Source organism: Synchiropus splendidus, chromosome 2, assembly GCF_027744825.2.
Source record: "Synchiropus splendidus isolate RoL2022-P1 chromosome 2, RoL_Sspl_1.0, whole genome shotgun sequence".
In the NCBI taxonomy this organism is placed as follows: domain Eukaryota; kingdom Metazoa; phylum Chordata; class Actinopteri; order Syngnathiformes; family Callionymidae; genus Synchiropus; species Synchiropus splendidus.
Window position 1 is genome coordinate 21,595,762 of NC_071335.1, and position 26,284 is coordinate 21,622,045.

General features: G+C 43.2%; 2 protein-coding genes and 1 long non-coding RNA gene across 6 annotated transcripts; all 3 read right to left on the reverse strand.

Annotated features, from left to right (window-relative positions):
* Positions 1-556: 556 nt before the first annotated feature.
* cnga1a (cyclic nucleotide gated channel subunit alpha 1a) lies at positions 557-7,408 on the reverse strand. Of its 4 annotated transcripts, none has more exons than XM_053858120.1 (6): positions 7,089-7,408; positions 5,770-5,829; positions 5,605-5,709; positions 3,846-3,952; positions 3,144-3,754; positions 559-1,823 (listed from the first exon to the last, which is right to left on the reverse strand). In XM_053858120.1, the coding sequence occupies exons 2-6, from the start codon at positions 5,787-5,789 to the stop codon at positions 960-962; spliced, it is 1,707 nt and encodes a 568-aa protein (XP_053714095.1). In that variant the 5' UTR covers positions 5,790-5,829; positions 7,089-7,408; the 3' UTR covers positions 559-959. The 4 variants fall into 4 exon arrangements, with proteins under 4 accessions (XP_053714092.1, XP_053714091.1, XP_053714095.1 ...); XM_053858118.1 differs by having other exon boundaries at positions 561-1,823; positions 5,770-5,887; XM_053858117.1 differs by lacking the exons at positions 5,770-5,829; positions 7,089-7,408 and having other exon boundaries at positions 557-1,823; positions 3,846-4,536; positions 5,605-5,702.
* Positions 7,409-19,871: 12,463 nt separating this feature from the next.
* On the reverse strand, positions 19,872-22,894 carry LOC128753520 (proline-rich proteoglycan 2-like). The gene is made up of 7 exons (XM_053855304.1): positions 22,653-22,894; positions 22,292-22,588; positions 22,165-22,221; positions 21,854-22,003; positions 20,515-20,550; positions 20,124-20,162; positions 19,872-20,018 (listed from the first exon to the last, which is right to left on the reverse strand). Exons 1-7 carry the CDS (start codon positions 22,704-22,706, stop codon positions 19,872-19,874), a joined length of 780 nt encoding a protein of 259 aa, XP_053711279.1. The 5' UTR covers positions 22,707-22,894.
* Positions 22,895-25,697: 2,803 nt separating this feature from the next.
* Positions 25,698-26,284, reverse strand: LOC128753324 (uncharacterized). Its single transcript, XR_008413840.1, has 3 exons — positions 26,184-26,284; positions 25,907-25,942; positions 25,698-25,824 (listed from the first exon to the last, which is right to left on the reverse strand). It is a non-coding gene; the product is annotated as an uncharacterized LOC128753324 (long non-coding RNA).

Genomic DNA, 26,284 nt, shown 5'->3' on the forward strand with positions numbered 1-26,284 from the left:
GTACATGTTCTTTTTTTCTTTTCTTTAAACACAACCATCCTGACCAGCCTCTGTGCTCTCCATTGGATTTACAATGTGCAGTTCAGGGGATGAGCTATGAAGGGTACAACAGCAGAAATGAAAACGTTTCCACTCAGTTAGCAGGAGAAGTAAATACATTTGTGTTGAAGCTCTTGGTATTGAGCTTCTTCTTTGCGCCTTATTGTAGTGCAAATCCGCCTGACAGACTGGCTTGACTGAGGGAATGTAGCGGGAATGCTGGACCAAGGCAACGGCTATCTCATGTAACAACATAAACATAAACACCAAGCTCCACGCGCATCAGTAAAATGGCCATTAAAATCAAATGAAATTGAGCTGTGCCGCAGGAACAGTGAGCAAAAGGCTTGGCAGTGCCTGTGAACCCGACCGAGGCTGTGGGACATGAGGGTTTTGGGAATGATTCACTGCCGACATGAATGTAAAGTCAAAAATGTTGTTTTAATTTTGGGAGTCGCTGAGAGTCTAATGCTGCCAGTGAGGCACTTCAGTGAGGCACCGTGCAAGATAACAGGAGAGAGTACCTCATGTTTACAGAGCACAATATTTGTCTTTAATAAGAGAAGCATTTTCTCATTCCAGGAAAACAACAAACGATTGTGTGCTGTGAGTTTCAGAGTGACAGCGCACCTTTATCACCAAAGAGAGACTTGATGTTGCAAAGCTAAAAACAGTCCGTTTTACAAGGAGATTAATCATAAACTCATGTTATTGTTTCAGAAAACCTCTGAATTATGCCAGTACGAGCAGGGAGTTTCATTTTAATTCTTGAGCTTCAGGCTTGCCCATGATTTGGAAGAGAAATGGACACCATTTCTCAAGATTTCATTCATTTACTGGAGTAAAAAAAAGAATCATGTTCAGATCAATAATTTATTTAAGATCATAATCTTTATATCCGTGAACGATTTATTGCAATTTCAACTATCTTTTTCTTCCTTTACAGTACTTTGCTCCTCATCTCCTCCTGTTGCTCCATGAGCTTCTCCCTCCTCCTCATCCCGCGTCTCCTTTTCCACTCCTTCCTCTTGCTCACCCTCCACCTCCTCCCCTGTCATGCGTTCCAGGTCCGCGATACGATGATTTAATGCCAGGTCGGCGTTCTGATAGTGGCCCAGAATCTTCTTCAGCTTGACCTGCATCAGGTCCATGGTGCTGTACAGCTTGTTGACCTTCTCCTCCAGCTCTTTGGCCTCTGGAATTATGTTTGCCGGGTCCAAGTCAATCAGACCATCTTTCATGAGAATTTGTCGCCCTTTGTCCTCCAACATGGCTTTAGCCTCTGGGTACTCCAACAGTGACTCCATCAGGTCGTCTTTGGACAAGCAGAAGAGGTCAGAGTAGCCGATGCTGCGGATGTTGGCCGTCCGTCTGTTCCCCGCTTTGCTGCCTTTGATGTTCAAGATGCTTATTTCGCCAAAATAGCTGCCGCTTCCCAAAACCACAAACTGCGTGACACCATCATCTGCCACGACCGCAAGTTGTCCATCTTTGATGATGTACATCTCACGGCCAATATCGCCTTTCTTGCAGATGTAGTCACCAGGGCTGAAGACCTGAGGCCGGAGCTTGAGCACCAGCTCGATCAGAAGTCCAGCCTCACAGTCTGCAAAGATACGGACTTTCTTCAGGGTGTCCATGTGCACCTGAATGGCGATTTCCGCTTTGAGTTTGTCGGGAAGATACCTCAGCACTTCTCGTTCATCTTGCGCTTTACCGTTGTTCCAAAGATAGTCGAACCACTTGATGACACGCAGTTCGAGTTCTTGACTGACCTTCCGGACCTGAAAAGAAGGTAGAATCAATCATTCAGCTTCAAGGTGCGATGGTTCAAGGTGGTATTCCAGGTCAGTGTTGGGTAGATGAGGAATCATGAAACAGTATTGCAAGATTGATGAAACAATATCCTGATTTCCAGAGGCCACTAGATGGCGCTCTTGGTTTAGAAATGACGTGAGGTTTCATCGAATGAGTTGTTCAAGTCCAAACATTCTACAGCAGACAGTGCCACCTGGTGGCCTATGGAAATCAGGAGACTGTTTCAGGAAACATCACTAACCCATCACTAGTATCAGCCCATACTCGAGGCTTTGACACTGGTACTGAACCAGCCCTAACACAAATATTTCCGGACTATAGAGCGCACCGGAATATTAGCCGCAACCACTACATTTAAGGAAGAAAATATATCTTGTTCATACATAAGCCGCGTGCCGTGGTCAGTGGTGCACCCGGCTTAAAAATGCTTTTCAAAACTAGTTTTGAAAACAGGGTCCAGCATCGAGACTGAGGCAACAGCGGAAACAAGCCGTGTAATACGAGCTCATTGATTTATTCACGCTGCTCTCACAACAAGTTGAACACAGTCTGAGACATTACTGACAATCGAGAAGGTTGACTGCGCTCCTCCACAGCACCAGTCTCCTGCAGCTCCCAGCTACACACCTCAGTGTTTAGTAGAGTTTACAAAGTTGTTTTTGAACAACGTTGTCCGCCCAGACAGCGATCACACCCTTTACTGCCCCTGTGGAGAGTTTCCCGAGACAAAGTGCAGCTCTCCAGCCGGGATCAAGTCCGTGGCCAAAACCAACTTGCTTGTGTTCACGTCAGGCTTTTGAGCCGAACGCACTTTATCTTGAGACCGAGTCTCACATCTTTTATTCACATTAAAGCCCCCAAGATGCACTGTTTTCGCCCTGTGCCCAAAGTTCTGACACCACACCGGGTCTCAGCAGCTGCTTCTCGATTCCAGACCTCCAGGAGATTGACTCAGTTGACAGAGCTGTGGACACATGGGTGAAAAATGTTGTGCTTTAGTGGTAAATAAAAAGCGTGTGATTTAATCTGATTTCAGCCTGTAAAAATCCATACATTAGCCGCGCTGTTGTATAAGCCGCAGGGCTCAGACCGCTAGAAAAACGTAGCGGCTTATAGTCCGGAAATTACGGTAGTTTCAATTCAAGTTCTTGCAGGTCCATCTAAATAGAAGGACCTGTATACATAAAACCAATTACCCATGAGTGTAACAGACTAGCACCCTAAATTCGATCAAACAGTATTTAAGTCAGTTGATACAAATAAGAGACTCATGGAAGTATTTCTACCTGCATGTACTGCTTGATGTTGTCAATCCTGGACTGAAACTGAGCTTGAGCTGCGTTCATGTTGGAGATCATGGTCGCAATGTTTCCCACGATTGTGGCAAAGATGAGAACCCCAACAAGAAAGTCAACCACATGGAAGACAAACTCAGAGTCCAACGCCGGGGGTGGAGTTTCTCCAATGGTGGTGAGGGTCAGGGTGGACCAGTAGAGGCTGAACGCATACTTTCTCATTGGCTGTCCATACTCTGGTTCTTCTGGATCATCCAACGCTGGGTAAACCCAATCGTCTGACCCAAAACCAATGGACTTGGAGAAGGAGAAGTAGAAGCAGGCGTTCCAGTGGATGATGATCAGGATGTACATGATCAAGTTTGCGATTCGAAAGATGTTTGGGTAGTTGGTTTTAGTCTCAGTCCTGGTGAAGAACTCCATCATGCGTCCGATTCTTAGCAGCTTGTTCATCCGGATCTCAGGGTAGTCCAGCCCGAGAAACAAATACAGGATGTCTGTGGGCAACATGGAGACAACATCCAGCTTAAACTGAAAACTGCTGACGTAGCATTCCCGCAGCAGCTTCTCATCCTTTACCATCAACCCTTGCTCAAGATAACCTGTGGGTGAATAAAGGAAGAGATATGTTGGAGTATTCTGCCAAAACTTTACCTCCTAAAAGAAAATGGGATTAACCGGCGCTCACGTTACCTGTTCTGGTCCTGACAAGCATGTCCGCCACATATATCAGATCTGACAGTAGATCCAAAAGAATCCAGTAAACTATGAAGTTATGCTGCAGCTCCTCAAAACAGGCCCTGTTTGGAGAGGAGCATACAGACCATTGAGAATCTTCTTCTTTTTTTCCTTTTTTTTTTCCACAGTGGATCCTCCTCCTCCATCTCACCCTGTCCTCTGCTTCCTCTTCTCTCAAACCTACAATCCTCATGTCCTCCTTCACCACCTCCATCAATCTCCTCTGTGGCCTTCCTCTCCACCTTCTGCCTGGCAGTTCCAACCTCAACATCTTCATCTACCAATGCACTGGCTCTCTCTCCTCTGTCCAAACCATCTCCATCTAGCCTCTCTGACTTGGTCTCCTAAACACCTGAGCACATGTGCTGTCCCTCTGATCCTATCCATCCTGCTCACTCCCAGAGAGAAGCTCAGCATCTTCATCTCTGCTACCTCCAGCTCTGCCTCCTGTCTTTTCCTCAGTGCCACTGTTTCCAAACCATACAACATTGCTGGCCTCACCACCCTTTTGGACACTTTCCCTTTCATCCTTGCCGACACCCTTTTGTTTGTTTTGTTTGTTCCTCTTCCCTCTGGTAGGAGACTACGGTCCATCCAGACCAGAACCTCCCGTCACAGGAACAGCTTCTTCCCCTCGACCGCCACACTGTTGAATTTGTGATCAGCCTTTGTTATTTTATTTTATTGACAGTATTTTATTCTGTGTCACACATCACACCTGACACTTTTCTCCAATGATTCCATCCTGCCTCTATGAGAACGCTGTATGAAAAAAATATTAATGGTCATAATTGGATTTGTTCCTGTGAGAGTAGTGGTAATTATATGTAATATTTATAAGTAACAGTCAGTGGTCAGTCTATTAAGAACAGACCATTGACAGCTAATACAGTGAGCCAGCCCTTGTGCGTTGGTTTTCCCAGCCATGACAATGGTTAGAGGAAAGGACTGCACTCAGTTGCTGGTGTTTGAACCATTTTGGGAGTGATCCCAGAAGAGAGAATGAGGAGCCGACACACATATTGAATTGCTAGGGCTCACCTCCTTTGCGATGCCGACCTTCGAATTCCTCCTAACTTGTCTTTGTCTTTCTTGAATGTAAAGTATGGATTTTGATTCTATTAGAGATGAGACTGCCAAAGGAACTGATGTGAACCTTCACGCCTCTGAAACTCGCTGCTTATATGACCATCTGCTTCTCTGCGTGTGAGTTTGGGATGACCCTTCAACTCTCCTGTAGGTGAGATCAGGACGCAAGCCGAGATGTTGGGAGGGCGACGTAAACAAGTACCTTCTTGTGCATGTAGCATATAGTGCTACTGAGGTTTTGCTAAAGAGACGATGTCTGTTATGTTGGGTTGTTGTTATAAACAACATTACCACGCTTGTCTTGATAAAATCTCTGTTACGTTAGATTTAGAACAGACAGAAAAACTGCGATTAATTTGCGATTAATCGGGAGTTAACTATGCTTGTAGAGTCAGGCATCTCGACTAAAGACTGTCCCGATTCGAGAGTGGTGGGTTGCACTCGATACAACATTATAACATAAACATTCAGCTACCAGCTTCTTGGTTTTCATTCCCTACTTCAATTTTTACACCAAACTAAAGCCACCGATCTTCCAAGCACTCCAAACATGCTTTGTGAGAACTTGTTTTGTGTGCCTCCTAGTGGGCGGAAACCAGAGTAGCACACAAAGATCTGGGATCACCTGGCGATGATCATGGTCCAGTTGTACATGACAGGCATCGTGATGATGAACAGCCAGTTGTAGTACAAATTCCCGGCCGGATTAATGACGAAAAGTTCCTTAGGCCTGTGAAAGAAGAGTCAGCCATGTAAACACAGAAGACTATATTGTCCACTATTGTCTTACTTTTCTTTCTCCTTTTCCATGGCGCTTCCTCAACAGCTCCCCTTTTGATCCGCTGCCCTTCTGTTGGTAAGTGACGATGGTGAAGATGGAAAAAATAAATGGTCAACTGCGGGAGTTTCTGGAGTGAAAAGAACATTTTATTTATTCTTTCTTTCTTTCTTCTAGTGGAAGTAATTCACATTATAATGGGCCTCGACTGAGCAATGAGCTCCAAGTGGAAGTCTTCCGTTGTTCCCCCCGGATATAAATAGGACTCTATCCTCATTGTTATTTCTTTTATCCAAGTGGTGAACAAAGACTCAGCGGGGCGAAGTTTTGCTCATTAACTTGGCTTGTTCCAGCTCTTTCATGCAGTCATATTCCTTATTAACGTAGCGCTGTCAGGTGACGGCAGGGGAGACATTCAGCGACACATCAGTCTACTTCCTCCTCATAATCAAGAGTCAATGTATTCACTTTAGAAGTTCAGTAGACGCTCTGCAAAAGGTTTTGGATTTAGGGAGTAAAAGTCACTTACTTAGTTTTAACTCAAGAGGTATTTTTCAACATTATTTAGTGGGCAATTGTGGACAGTTAATTTTTCTAAAGTTCCACATTAGAGGCTGTAACTGTTGTGAGGGACCATCATCAAAAGAAAGACAGCGATGACTATAAAGCATGATGGAAAAATATCCAAAATACACACTTAAGTGACAAGGATAAAATGAACAACAAAGGCTGAATTTGTCATCAGCCTTTATTTTATTTTTTTATTTTTTTATTTATTTTATTTTATTTTATTTATAAATCAACATAAATACGGACCAGACATTCCAGATAAAAAAGCAATTTAATATATTATTAATATTCCTTCATGTGCTTTGAGGAACAAGAAAAACACAAAAATGGCAAATGAAAAAAAAGTCTTAAAACAAGAACATGCTATATTCTCTGCTGAAGTGGTGGTGGTGACTAAAAAGAAAGAACAAATAGAAAAAAAAAAAAGCAGAAAAATTACAACATATCAGCTATAGTTTTAGTCACATGTCAAAAGGGCCACGAAAATACAGACAGCGGGTTGTATATGGCCCCCGGGCCACATCTACATTGATGATGGTCTTTTTTGGGGGCAGAAAAGTTGGGTTTCTGCAGAGAACTCAAGACGAGATGCTGCAGACTGGAGAATACAAAAGTCCTGCCTGGATTTCTGGCAGATTTGGATGCCTGTCCCTGCCTTTATTCCAACAGTTTGAGGCATCGCAGCCGATTTGAATCGGTAAGGAATATAATGGCACCGTGTCCATATTATTAAATAAAAGAATCTCAACAAGTGCACTTACCCTTCAACGTGTTACTGTATCATGCAGTCCATTCCTCGCAGTCATTATTAGTTATGCATCATTTCCACAAATCCGTCCGTAATATTGGTCACCAACAGACATCCATGAGCTCCCACTCCAACCAACCGTGTCATGGGCTGACCCAGATGAGGATTTTTGGATTAAGGCTGGAGGGGCGACAAACTCATTCGTCCTCTCGAGGCATCCGCCCGAGTGGAAGACAAGATCTGTTCTGTCCGACCGAGCGCCGGGTTAACTGAAGTGGATCAACCCCTCTATGAAAACCAGAGTTTTACCAACCACTTGTGGAACAGAGGGGCATCCTGTGCACACGCACTGCACACAATCTGAAACACACTCACGCACACACTCAACCGCCTTTGGCGCAGTCAGCACTCCGCTCTGATCCTATTAGTTTGAGCTGTGTAATACAGATCTCAGATCAGCTGAAGCTCTAAAATAACAATGAGAGTGGTGGTACAGCTTAACACGTCGTGGGACTCATAACCAGCAGTCTGTCTTTGGATCCAATATATTTTTATGCTCATGGGTTTGTTTTGGTTCATGAGGTTTCATGACACATTATTGAGGGGTGAATGAGATTTCATGAAACAGTGCCATGAGTTTCAGAGGCCACCAGGTGGCGCTGTGTGCTGGAAAATGTTTGGACTTGAACAACTGATTGAAGAAACCTTACATCATTTCTAAACCAAGAGCGCCATCTAGTGTCCTCTGAATATTAAGGTACTGTTTCGTCAACCCTGTAATACTGTTTCATGCCTCAGCTACCCACCACGAGTATACAGCTGCCTCTATACGTTGAATGTCAGTGTTTGGGTTACACACTTTAATATTTTTTATATGTTTGTATCTAAATTGTCATTTTGAAACATTCTTTCACAAACTCATTCCCACCCTCACTGTTTGATGCAACGCCTAGTGTTTTGTGTATATTTTGCCAGTTTTTGCTAAATACATCATATTCAAATATCACTTAAAAAAATAAGATTAATCGATTTGTGAGGAAAAAACTGCATTTATATCCAGTTATATCCAACTTTAGTGCCCTTGTCGGCCACATTCTGCTCCAAACAGCAGGTCAAATGAACCACTTGCGTGGAGGGATTAGCACGAATAGATGGAGGTCGGTTCCATTCTGGTGTAGATGTATGTTTGCTTATGGACTTGGGCTCTTGACTGATTTCTGTGACCTTTCCTGTTCCTGTTTGTGATGGGGCAGGGATGAGGATCAGCTACTCCAAGACCAGAGAATGGTAAATATGATTTTCCATTTGGAAGGAAACCAAAAGGGAAGCAGTACCTTGGGGTTGTGACTACTAGTGTGGTTGAGACCACTGAACCTGGGCCGGAGTGATGAGACCGGAGCACACAAAGACCAAGACCAAAACTGTGAGGGCCAACCAACATGTCAGGACCAAGACCAAGAGATTCAGTTTGGTCTTGGTAGCAACTCTGTCTGGGATTAGCTAGCCTCAACTACAACACTACAACACACTACAACACAACACACATGAGCATCTTGTATAGTGATACTGAGCCTGTTAGAAAGAGCCGAGCTAAAAGGCTTCAACCCAGACCATCATCAAAAATATGTCATGTCAACAGCAGAGATGCTCTGGACTATAGTATGGTGACCAGAAGAAGAGGATTGTAAATCATTTTCCCCACAGAGCGTCTTCTTGAAAATGGATGTGGCTCCAGAGAATAAGTCAATGCAGTGGGAGTATTTGCCTTGAACTGCTGTACTTCCTGAATGAGCAGAAGAAAACGGACAGACGGAACTGACTCCTAGGTTTTAATAAATATTGGAGAACAGCAAGGATGACGTTGAATGGAAGGTGTCGAGCTTGACCGTCTTTATTTGATGGTAAAGTTCAACACAGGAGATGATAAAACATCAATCACCTTAACTGTCTCTGTGGTTAGATCAAGCGTCTCAGTCGTGCTACACATTCTCACTTAAAAAAAACAAAAAAAACATCAGTATCATTGCCACTGCAGCTACAGAGTCCATTAGAGCGCCCAGTGGTTCTGGAGGCTTACAGAGAGCCACATGGGCCGAGTACTTCTAAGTACTACTGCAGGGGAGCTGGATCTGCTCCAGTCGAATCAGCTGCCACCGGACCTGCATCAGCAGCTGCCACTTCAGGCGCAGCATCTACAGGAGCAACATCGACGGGAGGCACGTCCACTGCCGCGGCATCTGTGGCAGTTGGTTCCGCTGGTGCGGCATCTGCCGGGACGTCCACCACGTTCGGTTCCACGGGTGCCGCGGCCTCAGCTGCTGGCTCGGCGGCGGGTTCTGCTGGTGCTGCCTCAGGCGCGGCGGGCTCAGCAGCGGGCTCTGCAGCTGGTTCGGCGGCAGGCTCGGCAGCAGGCTCGGCAGCAGGCTCGGCTTCAGGCGCAGCTGGCTCGGCCTCAGCAGCTTCTGCCTCTTCAGCCTCCTCAGCTTCATCAGAGTTCAGGGGAGCAGCAGCAGCTCCTGCTGGCGCTGCAGCTTTTACTGCGACTTCACCATCCTGTTCAGGACAGACAGCAATGCGGCTCACATTTTATAGCCGCGTCTATTCTAATGTCAAGTTCACTCTCACATGCTAGAAAAACATTTTTTAATGTCAAATGAAGATGTCATATTCATGAATAAACCAGGTGCAGAGTGGACGTCAGCCGGCGACATGACACCATGTCAGAAAGGCTTGAGAAACTAGGGCGCTTTGTTAATATGAAGGAAATGAGTGGATGTCATTTTTGATTTGAAAAACCCTTTCCCTATTTTCAGTCAGAGCTGGAGCTCCTGTCGCGTTGAAATGCAGTGTTTCCTTCCTTCCTTCCTTCAGTTTGAATTTATTTAACTCTATTGTGCAGTTTGACAGGGTGAAAAAAAAGTTTTTAGGAGTTTATTCATCTTCCAAATAAGCAGTTATAAATTCTGTAGAAACATATGAGTTGAGAAAGAGTGTTGCTATATACACAAAACCTACGCACTTAAATCAATTTGTTTTGTTAAAAGTGGATTTTCAAAAAAGCCACAGTGAATTATAATTCATTTATGAAGCCGTAATAAGAGTTTTGACACTTTAAGTCCACCACATGTCATGCGTTATAAACCTCAGACATGGTTATGAATCGTGATGTTTACATGAGGCGTCATGAAACAGTATTGCAGAGTTGATGAAACAGTGCCTTAATATTCAGAGGCCACTAGATGGCGCTCTTGGTTCAGAAATGATGTGAGATTTCATTGAATTAATTGTTCAAGTCCAAACATTTTACAGCAGACAGCGCCATCTGGTGGCCTCTGAAACTCAGGACACTGTTTCATGAAACCTCATCTACACATCACTAATCATAGACATTCAGAACATCTTCAATAAAGCAGTATAAAGGTATAAAAGTCTCATGAATGTACTGATAATTTGTGTAGACTATATCAGAATCGAACTTTTCATGAATTTCTAGCAGCGACTAAAGTCGCAGCTCGAGTTTGACTGGGACATTTAGTTCTCCATTCATCATCCGTGTCAGGATTGTAAAACATCAAGCCTGCAGCTTTTTTAAAGCAGCTAGTGTGACCGGTTGAATATGCATGAATGTGAAGCTGCGCCAACATTTCCGACCCATTCAGCAGTAAAACAAGGCATATTAAAAGTTTGAACTCCTCCAAACAAACTTTACAGTGTGGACATTCCATTCAACGTGCGCGTGCTGTCAATGGCCCGGACGATGGAGCCGAACTTCTCACCTCGGACTCCTCCTCTGAGTCGTCTCCTGCGGGAGCAGGCGCAGGCGGGGCGGCGCTGACTGCCTGAGCTGGAGCGGCATCTACCTGCAATGCATTAACATTCACCAGCCCAGGAAAAAAATCACCGCATGTCTCTTTAAATGACTCACCACCGCTGCTCCGACGGCCTCGGCCTGATGAAGAGAACATTAAGATGAATTAGAAGCAATGAGTCTCAAGCATGAGAGGATTCAGTCGTTCTTACGGGGGCATCGGCGGCAGGCAGGAAAGGGTTGCCGACGACTCCCTGCATACAGAAGTAATTGACGGTTAATTCGATATTTTCCCCCCTGAAGACGAGTGTTGTCTATTTGATGACCTGCTGCTGGTACATCCTGTACATCTCCATCCACCTGAGGGCCGCATTAGCATGCGCCGCGACCTGTTAAGAAATACCAGACATCTCCAGACACGTCCACGCGTCTATCACAGGGGCAGATGAACGGAGCATCTTACCTCGGTGCTCTCGCTGGCCGGAGCCTGGAGAAAGAAGCAGCACAGTCAGTCCTTTTCAATGAATAACAACGTCCTGTTGCTGGTCTTTTGCTTGGTATTGAGGTGAAACTTACAGGTGCGGCACAAGCGCTGCCCAGCAGGCACATTAATAAAACCAGCGGATGCATTGTCACTGTTTCTGAGAGATAATATGATGGAGGTCAATAATGGAAAACAGCTCCGAACCCAGCCGTGTGGGGCAGAATAGCGTTAAGCAATTGCCTCACCTTGTTCCTGAGAAGAGGTTGGGGAGATGCACTCGGACGCTTTCTACTCTATCTCCCATCCAGAAGGCATTTATACTTGCAGAACATCAGGCCGCAGCCAATCAGCATCGGTGAAAAACAAGGAAGAATGTGCTGTCAGAATCTCCCAAACTGGCAGTGAAAAATGAGGCACGTGGGTGTAGGGCCCCTCTTATACTTAATGACATGTTGTGTGCGAGCGCTGCACATGCCCTTCACTTTATTACCCTAAAATTAAACCTACTTGTCATGACTGAGATGCAAAGCTCTGTTTTGGAAAGATTCAAAACAGAGGAGCCCATGCACACGCGTGGGAAGCACAAACATTCATTTACTTATATATGACTTGTGTTTAGCACGTATAAGTGATTTCACTGCTAATGTGTCCAAACAAGATCCAGTTTCACACTTTTCAGGGAATATTTTGTTATTGTTTGAAGCACCTGAGCCAAAGCGTGACCCGCGGGCCACTTGAGGCCCTAATCATTCTAAATTATTATAGTTATTTGTTCACGCATTAATATTTGTATTCTAAGTAGAACTGATTTACTATCATTTATTTTCAGGATTTTGTTTTATTTTATTTATTTTTATTACAAAAAATAATAATTTTACACTAATGATCATTTAAAAAACCTTTTCTTGTCCCTCAGGAAGAATAAATAAATGCAATAAATTAGGGGAAAAACACTTTGTAATAAAGTGAGCTCATATCATTGTCACATGTTTCATCTAGTTTTGTTGCAATGATTTTAAAAAGGATCATTTTATTCACATCAAGAATATTCAAATTAAATGTATATAAAATGAAACTATAACTTGTAGTTGAACATGTTTTAAGTAAAGCATGTCACTGGTTTTATTAAGAAATTTCAGGAGCATTTAAGAGTATTTTTCTTTTGTCCTTTCGTTTTAATGGGTGGCCCCTTATATTAAAGTGCGTACTGGATCCATCATACAGAGTGAGGGAGGTGAAGAGGAGAATGCAGGTGAGGTGGAATGAACAGGTGGAGATGACTGACCTGTGCCTGACAGTTTGGAGAGGACAGAATGTTTAGGATGTAAAAGATGGAAGAAGCAGGTAATAGAAGAGGAGGAAGGCAACCAACCAGGTTCATGGATGACTTGTGACAAGACTTGAAGGGGTATGACAGTAGAAGATGACAGAAGATGTACTTGCCCTTCATGGCTGCTTTCCAGCTTCTGGAAAATCGGTTTGCTTTATGTGAATAATGAAGTTTCCCCCCTGCGTCCTGCTTCTGTCTGTTGGTTGATGATTGGTTGGTGGTCGATGTCTTTTTTTTCCCATGATTTATTCATCTATTGTTTTCTTTTTTTTAGCAGATCAACCAATTCTGCCGCGTCATTGCTATTCTCTCCTCAGCGTAGCCGTCTTCCTACAGCAATCCAAGCCCTTTAATATCAGCTGGAGAAGTCAGTGTGTAGCATTCTTACTAAATTGTATTTGATTTGCCACTTCACAGTCTATGATAGAGAGTGGCAGTTCAGCTTCCTGGGAATGTAATTGTCAGCCAATATTTGCTATTTTTGCATTTCAAAATGGAAGGAAATGCAATCATGAAGTTCCACCAGAACATGAAGCCTTTGACTAGTGAAACCTGAACTGCTGTGTTACTCAGAGTCGAACTTTGTGTCGGGGGAGTTTTTAAGAAGACGCTCTCATGTGCGTTCAAAAGCAATAATTTCAATCTGAAGCGGAGCGAAAAGTAGCTATATGCAGAACCTTTAATCTCTGAAAATGTATCGAGAAAAAGTTCAACTGCACGGTGTAATTTAGTTATTAAACGCTGGGAAATTATACAAAATTGTATATGGGGTCTAAAAGACACGGAGGTCATCAGAGCGACCTGAAGACGCAGCACTCAGAGATAATTCGGTTGAGTGCAACTCTTTCATTATGTTTATGGTGGTGGGACTGTCAAACCAGCGAGGAGAGAAACTGGTTCCAGGCAACAATCCAGCGCAGAACTTTCTTCTTAAGTTACAGAATGAATAATGAAAGGCTTTCATTAAATAAAGCTTTGCTGTTGTCTCAAGGACCTCGGGAGCTCTTCTTTGCTGACAGGCAAGAATTACTTTATATTGCATTGTGGAGGGGAAAAAAAGTTGCTGAAGTTGCTCATATTACTTTGGTTTTATTTCATAAATTCATTAAAATAACTAACTTTCTTTGTCAGGACTTCAGGCAGCGAAGAAAAAATCGATCAGAGCACAGACCTCCGTCCTGCATAAAAAGCAGGATATATTTATTATTAATAATCATTGTGTTTACTTGGTCATTGGTGATTTTTAGATTTTTCTCATATTATATTTATTGCTAGTGTTCATGCACAAAAAACACCACCTCCTTGTCCCTCCTTAAGCAAGGTCTTGACACATAACAACCAATGAAAGAGCTGCATCCGGTCACATGCTTGCACCTCCATAAATTTCCATTTGACCTCAGACATACTGTAACATGTTTCAGAGTCAGTTCATGTTTTCATTACAATTCAGTTGCCTCTTATATGCACATTATTGTCTCGCCAGTATTCTGCCTCATGTTCGATGGTCATGTGTGAAGGAGGCAGGCATAGCGTGACAGAGCAGCACTTGTATGTTTAAGGAGATGAGTAAAGTGCTGTGTTGTGACAGGCCTGCTGTCCCTGGGGGAGCGAGGATCAAGATCACACCACCATCAAGGTATTTTTTTTCTGCTTATGGCAGACAGTTTCTTTCCACCGGCGGGGATTTTACTAGACTGCTGCGCCCAACTATCTGTCGCTATACGGTTATTATGATGTAAAACACACAGTACACGTTTGAGCTGAACGTAAACCCTAAACAACCTTTCTAGAAGAAGCTTTTATTGGGTCACACGTGTGTGTAGAAAACTCCATTTGAAATAAACCTTCACAGAACATAAGGATCTTTAGTCTCATTTGTTAAAGCATGGTGTTTTACTTCTTTGCCAGCTGTAGGTCTGCAAAGGGTGATCCACAAGCAAGGAATTGTATGTGGTTTCACTCATTTTTGTAGGAGGGAAGCAAACAACTGAGTCGAAATAAATAAATAAAAGTGGTCGGGGGGTGTTCAAAGCTGCCATATATTCCTGGTATAGCAAGTTCATTTCACTTGCTTCCTCATTTAGCCATAACATTTGTCACAAATCTGGCAATGTATGTTTCATGATGTGATATCATATTGTTTCAAAATCTTTTTTTTTTTTTTCATCGCTGCCATGTTTCTTATGCCGTAATCCTTTATAGCAGGTGGAAAAGTGCGCTGCACAATGGTGAAAAGTGATTTAGTTTTTGTGATTGTGCTTTTCCGTTCCATCCCTTCCGGGCCACCGTACTACTGCTGAATTAAACGCAGTTAAAAACAACAGAAAATAAAGGAGAATGTTCAGAAACTGCTTGAGAATGAATTTTATTGCTAAAGAAAGAGACATTTGAGGATGAAGCACATTTCATATTCACGGCCAATAGCTCAGCAGAAACACAAAGAAATGTTAATTACAGTGAAAAACAGAAGCGGACCACAGTGTGGCAGGGATTCGGCTGGTTGTTATTTTGCTTTCTAATTGACACGGCGCTTGAATGAAACATGGTTAATTCATAAATAATGAAGTCATAAGGTGCAGGAATGATTCCGGTTGTTTTCATTCGTCTTCTTCACACATTCACAGGCACCTGCAGCGAGAAAAAGTGCAGGGTGACAATAACATCTCAGGATTTCGGATATACCAGGAGTGGTGTGAATACTGCTGATGGGGACCAAAGCAGAGTTCAAGGAACACATTGATATTTTGCAGCATGTTCTTAGTTCACAGCGACTTCCGCTTCACTTCAACTCGGCTGCTGTGTTGTATTTTTGTTTACACTACAGTTATGTTTTGTCTTTTAAAAGGCTCATTTTAAGGCCAAAAATTATACAATTTGAACGAAAAAATTTTGCAAAACCAACTGCAGTATGTGCTGAATCATCACTGCAAGAGAGAGAGTGTATCACCAAGTACCTCATTGGCCTGTTGGGGCGTGTCCTGCTGGACTGATGGCAGAGGATCCTGGGATGGAAGAAGACTGGGATCAAAAGTGCCAATCTGACCAAAAAAAAAAAAGGTGTAATTCAAACCAACAAGTGAAACTACGGATAGTTGAACTTTGTTGTCTTACACTTGGGGTCTGCTGGGGGAATTGCTGCGGAGGGAAATCGAATGGAAGGACCTGATGGAAAGACAGAGTACTGTAAGTGTTAAACTCACTGCTGTTTATTTGATCTTATTTTAGGAAGGAAAGATGTTTACCCTCTGGGAGAAATCATAGGGGTAGTACTGTAGGTATTCACAGAGAGAACACAAGTCAACACAGAGATCCAAACCAAACTTAACTTTTGCCAACGTTTTTAACCTCTTCAGCACTTCATTCCAAAACAAGGGTCTCACACTCAAATGGCCGAGGGGCCGCTGTGGCAAAGTTTCGCTGAGGCGCCGTGAGTTTTTTTTTTTTTTTTTTTGCCACACATCACTGGTCATTTTGCTTTGTCTGGTGTTGTCATGTTGTCGTTCCTCTAAAAAGTAACATGTCTTTCAAGTCATCAGAAATGTGCATCATACGGTTTCTACAAAGTTGAAAATCAAATTGTGTTCTATTGCAATTGTCCCCAAAAAGTATGCTAACCATGAATTCAAAAGCAGCAGTGGAATCATGAGCAAAAGTGGTTTGTAATAGATGGACACTTGCAACAAAATTCTAAGTGAACTGCTACTGTGTTTTCTATGCATCCTGTGCTTAAAATGGGCGCAAAACTGCACCCAGAGGACCGCAAATGGCCCACGGGCCGGATGTTTGAGACCTCTGTTCTAAAACACTTTGAGTTGAATTTGAGTTTGTCTTCAGAAGAACGGAACAATAAAAAAACCACCTTCTTTATGACGGCATTATTGCTCACACTACCTCTAAAGCCTTTGCATTAGGAAGAGTATTTGACTTGACTTAAACAGAGTAGCTCGCTTGGGTACAGTCTGCGAAGCTGCCATTCTACTCACCACCTCTACACTCTGTCTGCCCGGTGCATGAGGAAGAGAGTACTTGATGAAACCTTGAGAGGGGAACTGAAAACAAGGTTATACTTCAATATTTTTATTAAGTCTTGGAAGGACATTTCTGAGTGTTAAGGTATTATTATTTTATGTTGCTATCATTTAGCGATAATAGATGAATGACTTGACTTAGTGACTCGTCCACAGTTTTCACTTTCACTTGCGCAATTTAAAATGTAATCTTTTCATTTTAAAATATATATATATGAATGAAAACTGCTCAATGTTTTGAGCTAATACCTGAGCAGGACCTGCAGCGCCGGGGAACGTATGTGGATAGATCTAAAACAAGATGTAATAACAGGTACAGGCATGAACGTACAGCTAAAACTGTTGCTGACAATCATTACATGGCGATTCAAAAATAACATTTAAGTGTAATGCTGAGCGTCGAGCCATAAAACGTACTATTTCCACGCTGTAAGCACCGGGTTGTGGTAGAGCCTGACCGGCTGGGAGGGGACTCTTCACCTAACGGGATGTAAAAGGTTATTTCTGTCCCGCACGTTTCATTTCTCTGCTCATATAAATACTTTTCTAAGTGCTGCTGGTTACCTGTGTGGGCGGAGCCTGCGGTCTGGATCGAGCCAAATGAGGCAAGTAGTGAAAAAATGACTGAAAGTAAAGATGGTTAGAGCAAGTTACGCATGAGGAGGAGGAGTTTAGTTTGGCCACCTACCGGGGCGGCGGAGGCCGCGCTCGCCAGACACAGGCAAAGGATGGCCACCTTCATGTCTGCGGGTCACAAATCCTGCAACAAGCCAAACTCAATTCTCTGGTCCGTCGAGCAGCGTAAATGTGTCTCACCTTTCGGCGGAGGATGAAGACGCTGGTGAGGATGGTCACTGGTGTCGTCCACAGGCTCAGGTCAACCTTTATAGCATCAGGTCTCACCTGAGGGCCAATCATTTACGATGGGCGTGAGGTGCCCGATGACTATGTGTCTGGTCTCCAGATTTACTAAATGACCAGTGGTCAAAGCCTCCTTCGGGGTAATAGCAGAGTGTGGATGATTATATCGTCTCGTGTGGAGAACACCTTTCCTCACCGGCCTCAATTTTCTGACGGCTTTGCAGTATTTTTCACTTTTATTTGACGTTGCAGTTTTCAAAAGTTTTCTTCCCCTCGCTCTTGGAACTAAATTCTTTTTTTTTTTCTCTCCTTGATGAAACAATGGAGCAATGTTTGTGCGCCGACAAAGATATTAAATCACCCGACAGAGAGCCATGTAATTCCATTATATTTTTGTGAAAGTTCATTTGTATTTAGTAACTTTGTATGGTGTGTTTGAAGCACAGGAAGTGCTGGAACACCATCGCTGAAATAAAGACCTGGGTGAAATACCGAGGAGGAAATGTTTTTAGATTTGTTCAGCGCAATTTTAGGGGTTGAAAATTGAATCACATAAACACAGATTGTCTTGTGTGAATGGCTGTGAGCCAGTCGGAGATGAGTCAGCTGAACAAAGACACGTTGATTCTTTATTTTCTTAATAAAAGCCATGTGATTCACAGAGACACACGCAACTGCTGTCACATTTCATGTGGCCTTTATATGAAGTTAAAAGAAATCTGAGCCGTCTCCTCACAAGTGGAGATTGTAAAGGGGAATTTGAGGAAGCAGATGCTGAAACGCACGCTGAGCTCAGATTTTGTTTTCCACTCCCGTCCTGTCAAAAGAGCACTGGTTATAGACTGGGCAATAAATATGCAATTATGCGCAACCGTCCACTGTGTTTACATTTTGCTGTCTTCGAGATTGAGTTTGCCACCCCCAGGATAGACAGACACACAAACTAAAGGTGATAATTCAGAGACACCAATTCAGCTCCCGATGCTGGGAGGAAACCGGAGTGCACACAGAAACAAACAAACACAGTGTGGCTTGAGGCAGGAGTGGAGCCCGAGCTTGTGTGTCATGGAGTCACCAGGTCATATTTTCTTCTAAAGAAATGTAAGAAAATAAAAAGTAATTCAAATATTTTCCAGTCAATTAGTATTACTGAGCGTTAGGTAAATGAGGTGTCATGAAACAGTGTCGCAGGGTTGATAAATCGGTATCCTAATCTTCAGAGGCCATTAGATGGCGCTCTTGATTTAGAAAAGATGTGAGGTTTCATTGAATTAGAAAAAGTCCAAACATTTTACAGCAGACAGTGACATCTGGTGGCCTCTGAAAATCAGGACACTGTTTCATGAAGCCTCATTGACCCATCACTGTTACTCTGTATTGTGATTTTATTTTGAAGGGAGCAGCAAAAGGTGAGCATCCCTTGCCTTTCTAGATGATAAAAATGTTTATCAGACAGAACGAGAAGTCTCAGCTTCCTGTTGTGTTTTAGTACACACTGGAATAAAACATCTTCAGTAGCTGTTCAGTCTTTGCCACCCTGTATTAATATTTTTTTAAAAAGGCTGTTCTTTTCAGAGACTGAAAAAAAAATTGCTGAGATTATTTTGTTTACTCTGCTTTAAACCTGTTACACATGAAATTTAAGGCATTTGTTCAGTGTCAAATTTTGTAGTTCAACCTTTTCAAATTAAGAAACTTTTAAACAATACAACAATTGCGGTCTTGGTCTCGAGTGGAGGGGTGTGGGAGTTTGCGATTGATCGACGAATAGGCATAGCAGGGGGTGGTATTGCAGTCCCTCTACCACACTGTTGCGTGTAAGAGAGGGCTGAGCCAAAAGGCAAAGCTCTCTCTTTACTGATCCTCCTGACCATCACCTGAAGAACGAGATTCCGGATACAAGCAGCGGAAATGAGTTTTTTCTGTGAGGAGTTCTGTCACACGGGAGAGACTCGGAGTAGAGCTGCTGCTTCTCCGTGTTGAGAGGAGTCCGTTGAGGTGGCACCTTCAGAAGCTGCTGCATCCACGACCCGGCAACAGATTAGCGGATGAGGACGGATGCATGGTTAAAACATTATTTTCTGCTATAATCTTTTTTAAAAATGCTTTTTTTAAATACATTTACAGTGAGTGAGTGTTGGCCTCAAAGAGACTCAGAAAGATCACCATCACTTCCATCATTTTATTTGACATTTATAACATCAGCTTGACGCACGGCTCTGCGACTGTTGCAAGATGATGAGCCGCCGAACTGGCGGTGGCAGACAGCGCTCTCTTGTCATCGATCAGGAAGCTTGCTGGTGAACTGAGGGTGGCGCGTCAGCTTTAGCGGCCAACCCTGCAGTCTGGCTGACAGGTGCTGCCACTTCAGGGCCAGGATTGTGGAGCAGCGAGGGCAGGTACGCACTCAACTGCCCCAGTTCTGCTGCCATCTGAAACAGACAGCCGAGTGGCAGTCATAAACTGGACCATCACTGCAAGACGATGGGCTGAACTAGAAAGCTTTTTTTTTTTTTTTTTTTAGGAATATCTCTTACCGCAAGCTCTTCTGAGCTGAGACCACCAAGTGCTGGACCCTTGTGGAGAGAAACAAAAGGTGATATGTATAAAAAATCTCCATGAACTGTGGACAATTCAATTCTAGATTCATCGTTCCACTGGTTAACAGAGCATGACAAGCACAAACACAGAGGCCTTTTGAAAGAGCTGTTGTCCAACCAGCTAGAACCAGTGTCATATTTCACTGGGCCGGGATGAAATGACAACACACATATAACTGCAATTCGTTTTAGGTGACATAGTGTGATCGCTTTGGTAACAAAGACGTCTCAATCTTCAGTGCTGAGATACACTGCCACAGAGCTTCTTCGAAAGTTACCAGGGTCACATAAACATCTGTAACAAAGCTGGACAAAATATTGTTTTTACCTTTGGCTGTGGGATCATGTAGACGATCTGAGGGTTCTGTGGGACATAGAAGAAGGCACAGTTTTTGGGAGGAAATCAAATGCTCAAACCAAAAAAAGTCTTTTGTATTACTGACTGGAAAAATGCTTGTTATTGTCAAAGTAGGAAGCTGTTGGACCAGGTTGCTCTGAGAAGCCAAGTGACCTCTGACCTTTAAGAACTTTGAAGAGTATAAGGAGCTTCTTCACGTGGCTGGTGTGGAGGATTTAAAGAAGGATGGAATAACTCCAGGATTCTTGGCTCATATGGACGTACAGTGGAAGAAGATTTAGCTGGTGTGCTGAACCATTAAAATTGATGCCAGAAATGGACACGCAAAACTTGGACATACACCTCGCACAATGCACTGGGCTCTTAATATTTGTTATCCCAGCAGATTTCTATTTTATTTGCCAGCCTGAGTTTGGAAATGTTCCTGGCTCCTGAAAGAGCCTGTGATCCATACAGGAGACGATGAATTGATACTGTTGCCTTATGTCATGAAACCTATGGTAGAAGTTGGGCTGTCAAATCCACACAGGGGCCTCATTCTTCCTCAAGACACCGTTGAAACAAACTAAAGTGGCATTACAATGTATTTACTTTAAATATAAATCACTAAAGCAGACAATATGTTTGATAGTTTTGGGTCAGTGAGGTATCATGAAACAGTATCGCTGATTTGAAAAGTTGTGTTTAGATTTGAGCCATGAAAACATTGGCACACAACACTCATGTGGTGCTGAAGAAGCCCAATTTTAGTTTTGGAATCTGTCCATTATACTTGAAAACAATTCTGGAATGGGCGATGCTAATGCTAAGCTAACGGATGGCTGTGAGGTGACAGTGTCTAGCAGTCATTTCTCTAAACCTCTCGAATGTTTACTAAAATATCAGTACTAAACAAGCTCTAATCCACAGTCATTTTTCATTTGAATCTAATGTAATAGTTTAAAAGACTATGTCATGAAATGATGGCATCAGATAACAACAATTAGTCATGACAAAATCTTAACTGTCACAACTGAAACTGAAAACAACCGAGCATTTCTACACAGTCAGTGTCCAAGGGACCTCCACCAGCACACACTTGACTCAGGTCTGATCTGTGCAATACATGAAAAGGAGTTCATCTGATTTGATAAAATCATATCTGTTGACAAAAATCCTGTAGTATCTGCTCAAACAGGGTTCGCCAACGCAAACTCACACCAGTCCGTCAAGTGCTTTTCGAGACCCTTGAACGTGTTCGAACATGACATGAAGAACTGTCTGTTCTAACCAATTTATCATGCAGAGTGACCAGACGTAAACACAAAACCTGCTGCTGCTGAGTGGTCTGAGGAGCCTCTGCACCAGAAACCGGTCCGGCAGGAGGTTCTGCAGGCTGGACCTGAGGGTTCGGAGGTGGGTTCCCCGGTGTCTGTGGGAGCTGTGCCTCAGGCATCAACGGAATCCTGTATTGGGGAAACTGTAAAATAGGAACAAATCTGAGTGGATTCTTTCGATAAACAGTGGAATAGCAATGAATCTGCTGACAGATGACTTGAAAAAAACATTTTTCTACTACTCCAATGTTCCTCAGTCACACGTGGACAGCAACAGAAAAGAAAAAATGCTTTGAAATCTCACCACTTGGTTTGTATAGGGGGGCATGAAAACAGGGAAGTACCCATAAGGTGGGAAAACCTGCAAAACAAGGGGATTTTTATGACCAAATTTCACCACATATTTGGAGCTGTCACGTTTTATATCCTACCAGAGGCTGCTGTGAGAGCGACGGCTGATTGACAGGCAGCGCAGGGGCCCCGCTCGGCTGCAGAGGAACTAAGAGGGGACTGCCACCTAGTGGAGGCCAATTATATTGTTGCATTTGAGGCACAAGTGCGGGACCGCTTTGAGGAAGCTGCTGTTGAGGAAGCTGTTGCTGAGGAAGCAGCTGCTGCTGCTGCTGCTGTGGAAGGGCATTTTGGGATGGATCCAGATTGGGGCACGGCTGAGCTGGAGCTTCCACAGTCAGTTTCTGGTTCGGGACATCAGCAGCTGGTGAACTGACCTGTAAATAAGACCAACAAACATATAAGGTTCAAACATAAAACCTCAGTGCGAGACTCACTTACCGGGACTGCGGTCACCGTGACAGTCAGACACGACAGCAGGATTGTAAAAATCATTTCTGAAAAGCTAATACAATCCCGCTCTTCTGTAACACTTCCGACCACGAGGCGTTCAGTCCAAACTGATGGGTTAATATACTACTGCTAAAAGAGAGCTGAGACTTAAGGGCCCCTCGCGGAGTCCGGCAGCCAATCACACCACAGGAAACGCAGACAAAGAAGGCAAAGAAATCCACTGAAGGCTGCAGATTTCCCTCAATTGACATGGTGTAATGTCTGCTGCTCGCAGGTTTTGTGGTTTTACTGCTAACAGAGCACCTGTGGGAGTGTCTGTCTCCACGTTGCTCCTCGGCAAACACCACTTCTTCCGCTTAACTTAGAATAAAGAAAAATTTGGCGGATTAAACTCTGTTGAAAAGAATTTAATTTGAGTGTTTTATGACCCCACCCCGACCTGTAAACAGTGTAACTTTACCTTTTCACATCAGCCTTGAGGATACTGATCTGAGCCAATACCTTCTGTTTGTCACCCAAAAAGTTTGTGCTTATGAACTGCTTTATACTGAGACCTGTTGGTTTTGAGCTTTATCAAAACGTAACACTTTTAACAGCATAAATAAAAGTGCAGCATGGCAACAACATTCAAATAATTAAAAATACAGGGCTATAAAACTTGTTTGACACGCCACTGTAAATTCAGTAAAGTAAAATTTTATATATTGAGAAATATGGATCTGATCGGATGGGTTCTTGAAAAAAATCCAGTACTGATCCAGTCATTTCGGGACCGTTATCCAGACCGAAATGTTCCCAAGTGGAGCAGTTATCCAATAAAAACCCAAACACATATTCTAAAAGAATAGTAGCATTATAGACAATAGGTCAGTGTTTTTTAAGGAGGTTGTTGCAAGGTTTAAGAGCTCTGATTTGAAAAGTTGCTTTTAGATGTGAGCTATAAAAGCATTGGCACACAACAGTCATGTGGTGCTGAAGAGGCCCAATTTTAGCTTTGGAATCTGTCCATTATACGACGCGTCTAGCTGCCATTTCTCTAAACCTCTCAACTGATTATTTCAAGACAAAAAAAAAAGAAAAACGTCTGCTTTTAGTTTTAAAAGAAGCAGTTTCCAGTGTTGTTTTCATTGTTACCTAAAGCTGGTTTTTCATTTGAACCACACATTTCTCATACCTGTTTTTCCAAGTATTTAATTCTTGTCACTGTCTGGTAGTTTGTACAATAAAAGAGAAACACCATCGCTCCCATCCTGTCCTGTCTTAATTATTTTATGTTGCCAGGTCATAGTTTGTATTTAGGACAAAACAATGTTTGTTTGTTCTTTTTATTAGAAATGCATTCAAGCATTTCTCCTCTTGTTCCGCAGCCTATAAATGAGTCTGCAAGTACACGTCAGTTACATTTTCTTTTGACCATTTTAAGTCTTATTCAAGTAAGGTTCTTCTCTTCTTACCACCTCAGTTTCAACAGTGGTGTGAAGGTCCTGTTTTGGGCCGATGCCATGGCTGATCCTCTGCTGTACTTCCTGGTGTGTGCCATGTTGGGTGGAGGAGCTATCCACGAGTCTTCTGTAGCATCTCATCTCCGCGCTCTGTTTTCTCATCTGTAGCTCAGCACTAAGGGTCCAAGTTTCAGAAGGATTGAGATGACTACTGAACGCAGTAGTCTCACCTCTGATGCCATACTGATCTGCTTGTCCTTCAATAGGAGCTTGAGTTTTGCCAGGGCAGCAGTTTTTTGAGCAACTCTGGCAAGGCCTTCCTGCTTGGCTCCTTCATCGGACACAGTGTCCAGTGCTATGTCCATTAACTTGCATGTTCAGGTGTACGTTGGTGGTCATTATTATTGTTGTCTCTGCAGGGATTTCAAGACCTTAGGTTCTGGAAGTGGTGTTGAGTGTCTCCACAAGGTTGACAACGTTCTTATACTGTTGTTTAAATCCAGTGTAGACACATTACTTTCTTTAGTGAGTAGAATATTGTGCTAATGTTGTAGTCAAGACCGTTTCAACCGAGACTGGAGAGTGTCGAGACTAAACCAAGACAGTATTTACAAGGAGTTTCAGACTGATCCACGAATGAGCTGCAGTGGGCGCAGGCACACATTGGTTGACCAATCAGGTGTCAGCTCAAAAACAAACAACAGTTTTCAGTCACCTTATTGTTGTTGATGTTGATATACTGCTGAAACAAAATATGCGCTCACTGTGGCCCTCTAGTGGATCGGTTCAAGACCCCTGACAAACGTCAAAGAAAAAAGCTGAACAAAAAATGTTTCTTTTACCAGTCATGACAGTTTTCTCTGTCAGACTCGACTGGTCTTGAATAGAAATGCCGAGTCTGTGCAGTCTGAGACAAGACCAAGCGAAAATACATTCGAGACACGAAAAAAGTGGTCTCGAGAGCAATCTCAAGTACTACAACATAATATTGTGTCACTCATTTACCACTGAGAATCTTTGAGCATCAGGTAGATGACAGCTATTATTTTGAGACGTAGAAGCCGACATTGTGCCTATATCATGATGTGCTTATTAGCTCTGCTGAAATGGGATGTAACTTTGCTTTCACTGCTTTTGGCAGGTTTTCTCCAGTCGGCTCCCAAACGTTGGTCAACTGGCTGAGTCATGGCAATGGCACAGACGAATTGCAGAGTCTGTTATTAAAGGCTTGCCTCTCCTCCCATGCTTAAGCCACATAAGACACGACACAGTCTCAGTGTCAGCATCCCTCAGGTCTCCAGACCAACCCCCTGGATCACACTGATAATTACACAGGAGAACGACTCGTGTCTTTATAAACAGGCCTCGACGTGCGTTTTTGCCATATGGTTGAATTTATTTTTGCATGTTGAAAATAGACACATTACGTGAGCGGAGAAATCACACACTGGGTTGCAACAAATACTGACAGAGCCACAGAGAAATACATTCAGATTTGTGAAGGTTAGTGCCATCAGATCGACTTCCACGGAATCCACATTTCTTCTTTCCAGGACTTGAACTTGCTTCTGTGCTTAGCCGCTGTCGCCGCGGCTTTCGGTGGTGGCCTGCACTGTCGGTGGCGCTGGAGGTGGCACCGGCGGCTGTGGTATCAGACCCGGAAACAGATGCCAGAAGGGGAAAGACCAGGGTCCGAGCCATGGGAAACGCAAGCCGCTCTGCAGCCAGAAAGTATAGGTGAGTGAATCCACTTGGTTATATCGACTACCAGAAAATACAGACTGAAAAATGCATTCTCACCTCATCGCTGTCTGACTGGCTGCTGTGATGGCAATTCTGTTTTTAAAAATATATAACACACTCATTACTTAGAAAGGTGTTTAGAACAGGCAACACTCCTCAACTACTGACAAGATAATTACCTGGTTATTACTGTTAATAACCAGGTAATTATGGGGTTGGTGACTAATCACAAGTTAATACGATGCTAATACATGTATGTATAAGTAGTTTACTGATGGAAATAAATATTCCCAAATTTATAACTGATGTTTGTTTCTAACTGACATGTACTTACAGCGACGGAGGAGTTGAGCAGGCAGAACACCATCAGGAGTGAAGTCTTCATCCTCCTCACTAGACTCGAACGTCAGTCGCGAACGCAGTGACGTACAGAAC